The sequence below is a fragment of the Oncorhynchus masou genome, unplaced genomic scaffold, assembly GCF_036934945.1.
Source record: "Oncorhynchus masou masou isolate Uvic2021 unplaced genomic scaffold, UVic_Omas_1.1 unplaced_scaffold_1070, whole genome shotgun sequence".
Lineage (NCBI taxonomy): Eukaryota > Metazoa > Chordata > Actinopteri > Salmoniformes > Salmonidae > Oncorhynchus > Oncorhynchus masou.
Window position 1 is genome coordinate 125139 of NW_027000408.1, and position 4493 is coordinate 129631.

At 46.6% G+C, this 4493-nt stretch overlaps 1 protein-coding gene across 2 annotated transcripts in view; it reads right to left on the minus strand.

The window, feature by feature from the left end:
• LOC135528998 (transcription factor EB-like) overlaps positions 1–4256 on the minus strand; it is a 58244-nt gene extending 53988 nt beyond the window's left edge. Inside the window, exon 1 of one of the 2 annotated variants that reach the window (XM_064957958.1) lies at positions 4121–4256. In XM_064957958.1, coding sequence (XP_064814030.1) covers positions 4121–4183 — 63 coding nt within the window. In that variant the 5' untranslated portion in view covers positions 4184–4256. The remainder of the gene's footprint in view (positions 1–4120) is intronic. The other variant, XM_064957959.1, reaches the window with a different exon arrangement.
• Between the last annotated feature and the right edge of the window lie 237 nt (positions 4257–4493).

Genomic DNA, 4493 nt, shown 5'->3' on the forward strand with positions numbered 1-4493 from the left:
GCGGCTATGGACAGACGGGAGACTCTGGCGGCTATGGACAGACGGGAGACTCTGGCGGCTATGGACAGACGGGAGACTCTGGCGGCTATGGACAGACGGGAGACTCTGGCGGCTATGGACAGACGGGAGACTCTGACGGCTATGGACAGACGGGAGACTCTGGCGGCTATGGACAGACGGGAGACTCTGGCGGCTATGGACAGACGGGAGACTCTGGCGGCTCAGGACAGACGGGAGACTCTGGCGGCTATGAACAGACGGGAGACTCTGGCGGCTATGGAGAGACGGAGACTCTGGCGGCTCAGGACAGACGGGAGACTCTGGCGGCTATGGACAGACGGGAGACTCTGGCGGCTATGGACAGGCGGGAACACCTGTAGGCAGAAAACGGAGAGACAGCCTGGTGCGGGGGGCTGCCACCGGAGGGCTGGTGCGTGGAGGTGGCACTGGGAAGACCGGACCGTGCAGGCGCACTGGAGCTCTTGAGCACTGAGCCTGCCCAACCTTACCTGGTTGAATGCTCCCGGTAGCCAGGCCAGTGCGGCGAGGTGGAATAGCCCGCACTGGGCTGTGCTGGCGAACCAGGGACACCATGCGTAAGGCTGGTGCCATGTACGCCGGCCCAAGGAGATGCACTGGAGACCGGCATCATGGCACCTGGCTCAATGCTCACTCTAGCCCGACCGATACGAATGGCTGGAATGTACCGCACCGGGCTATGCACCCGCACCGGGGACACCGTGCGCTCCACAGCATAACACGGTGCCTGCCCGGTCCCTCTCGCTCTCCGGTAAGCACGGGAAGTTGGAGCAGGTCTCTTAGCTGCCTTCGCCACACTCCCTGTGTGCCACCGCCCCACAAACCAACAGTGAAACCCAGGCTACCTAAGTATGATTCTCAATCAGACAACTAACGACACCTGCCTCTGATTGAGAACCATACTAGGCCGAAACAGAAACCAAACATAGAAAAACAAACATAGACTGCCCATCCAACTCATGCCCTGACCATACTAAATAAAGACAAAACATAGGAAATAAAGGTCAGAATGTGACACACATCCTTCAGATGGGGAAATGATAGTTAAATAAACTATTCTTACAAGCCACTCTATTTTCAGGGTAGTTTAGAGCCCACGTTAAGCCCTTGCGGTTGTTTGATAGCCTGATACACAACAAAATTCAGGAAACCATGCACGAAACACAACCTAGGAACACATTTTTATTCCATAAACACTGTTTCCTGAGATCACCCTCAATTAGTTGATTGAGAAAGAGAGAGACAGAGAGAGTGAGACTGAGAGAGACATATTTCCCTCAGATTACACAGACCCACAAAGAACATGAAAACAAATCCAATTTTAATAAACTCCCATATCTATTGGGTGAAATACCATCACAGCAGCAAGATTTGTGACCTGTTGCCACAAGAAAATGGCAACCAGTGAAGAACAAACACCATTGTAAATACAACCCATATTTATGTTGATTTATTTTCCATTTTGTGCTTGAACAATTTGCACATTGTTAAAACACTGTATACAGACATAACATGTGCTTTAACTATTTGCACATTGTTACAACACTGTATACAGACATAACATGTGCTTGAACTATTTGCACATTGTTACAACACTGTATACAGACATAACATGTGCTTTAAGTATTTGCACATTGTTACAACACTGTCTGTATACAGACATAACATGTGCTTGAACTATTTGCACATTGTTAAAACACTGTATACAGACATAACATGTGCTTTAAGTATTTGCACATTGTTACAACACTGTATACAGACATAACATGTGCTTTAAGTATTTGCACATTGTTACAACACTGTATACAGACATAACATGTGCTTTTACTATTTGCACATTGTTACAACACTGTATACAGACATAACATGTGCTTTAACTATTTGCACATTGTTACAACACTGTATACAGACATAACATGTGCTTTAACTATTTGCACATTGTTACAAGACTGTATACAGACATAACATGACATTTGAAATGTCTCTATTCCTTTGGAACTGGAGTGTAATGTTTGCTGTTGATTTTTGATTGTTTATTTCACTGTTGTTTATTATCCATTTCACTTGCTTTGGCAACGTAAACATCTCTTTCCCAGGCCAATAAAGCCCCTTGACAAAGGGAGACAATTTGAAGACAGAATGGTGAAGTCAGTGTCTCCTGGGAGTTGTATGGCATCATATTGTGCGTAACCCTGGTTAGTCCTCTGAGCCTGAGGGAACTTAATAAACACACAGTGTGTTACATGTTTAGTGGCTGTAAAGAGCAGATAGCAGAAGATAACAGGCCAATATCACACCTGGAAACTACTGCCTCTAACTGCCTCTGCTCTGACAGACACACATTTATTGACTATCGGTCCATCTCTCTTCTTATCTCTATAGCTTTATTCTCTGACCATATCTCTAACCCAGCCTCTGTTTGGAAGACTTGCGGTCTCCTCTGTAGAGGTTGTGTAGAGGTTGTTTAGCTGTTACGTAGCAGGCTCTATGGGCTACTACTAGTCAAGCACCCTGATAAGGGATTTGATGATGAATCTTCCAATAATAAAGAAACACTTTGAATTTCACACAAGAGGATGTGGCTGAAGATCTCCTTTGTAATACTAATATGAGGCTTGACGGATAACAGATCCCTTATCACTGAGACGACTGACGAGCAGCCAGGTCTCACTCACACAGTTAAACCACAGGCTCAAAACAGACCGCTGTGGACCAAGACCAAGACCTCTGGTCACTCATCAAGCAAACAGATCTACAGTACACTGATCAAAAGGAAATGGCATCTTCAGTAGGGTCTTCCTCTCCTTTATTTTAAATCTGGGACATGAAGTTAAGAGTTAGGTGTAACCCTCTCCTCTCCTCGTCCCTTCCTTTCCCCGCTCTGTGACTGTCTCCCATCCTACACACAATCAACATGACCCGATACCGTCCATTTTAAACAAACTCTCACTCGCAGGTCAGTCATGCCTGGTATTCTCTCAGTGGCGTTCCCAAGCTTTCCTTAAACTCCCAGATTCCACAGATTCCAGGGAGTTTACCATGATAATCCTGCTCACAGATTAGCAGATGAAATTCATTCATTAAGGGGAAAACTCAGTGTTTAAGGAAAGTTAACGAGGAAAGAACCTCCAATAGCAGAGAGAAGATTTGTAAAAGGTAACTAACATTAGTCCTGAGGGATCTCATTCTAAACGTCTCAGCAGAGCACAGGGGCCTTGACAGAGACTGAGAGAACAGCATAACTATTCAGAGGTCTGCATATTAAGTCTACAGAACAAAAAAAACAAGCACATTTTTTTTCGCTGATTTGCTGCACATCTGGTGCAAACTTGTAGCAATGCAATGGGAATACCTGATCTCCCTCACCATCAATACTCCATACAGAGGGCTGAATCTATGCAGAGACACTCAATACCACTGTCCCAGCATGCAAATCACACCGCTCAGTTTAGCTCCTGGAGGGGCAATCAATTGCCAAACAGCTAAATCTAATCAATGACTATGATATTGAATATTATGTCATTACACACACCCAACACAACACTGAGTGATCAAGAGCCAAGAACACCAAGAGATAAACCCAGCGAATGCCCTTCTATTCCACACACACACACACACACCCACCCACCCACGGGATAGAGCAGGGAGACAGGGGAGAAGCCAGCAGTGACCTTTACGCTGTCATGCCAGACAGTTAATGTCCCATGCAGTTCTCTCTCTAATAGCTGAGCGTGTCCCTCACTGGAAGTTTGCCCACAGCGATAGAGCTCAGCTCAACCGCTCCCATATCAAAGTGCTGCTTCCTTCCAGCCTCCAGCCTGCAGCACCAGTCCCAGGGGCCTGAGGACTAGACTCATCCCCTAATCAGAGACTCGAGGCTGGGAGTTAGAGATGACCCGCCCTGCCCCAGCCCCAGCCAATCCAGAGAGGGGTCATGAGGGAGGGGGGCATAACTCTCCTAACTCTAATGCATCACTACTGACCAAGCTGGGTGAACAAATACACATATATACATATTTCCCAACCACACACACAAATGCACGCACACACACAGACACACACACAAACCAGAGCCTCTTACCAGTTGGATCTGTTCCCCATCTATCACCTCCACGATGGCATACGTCTTATTCATCTCCTTCATCCTTTCTTCCTTCTCTGGGTCCGTGCACTCTCCCTCTTACTCTCTCACACTGACTCACTGACTCACTCCAGCCCACACAAGAGACTAACCAATCTCACCAAATCACTCTCTCTTCTACCTCTCTTCTACACAATGAACTTTCCCCTAACTGGACTTTCAGCCTGTTTTTCCTCCATTCCCCTCCTCCTCCACCTCTCCTTCCCTCTTCCTCCCTTTCCAAATGCCTTGTAAACAAGTTGTACTCTAACTAGCGGTGGTTTAATTGTTAATTCGGAGCCATTCCTTTTAAACACAGAGCTCTGTGCTTCTG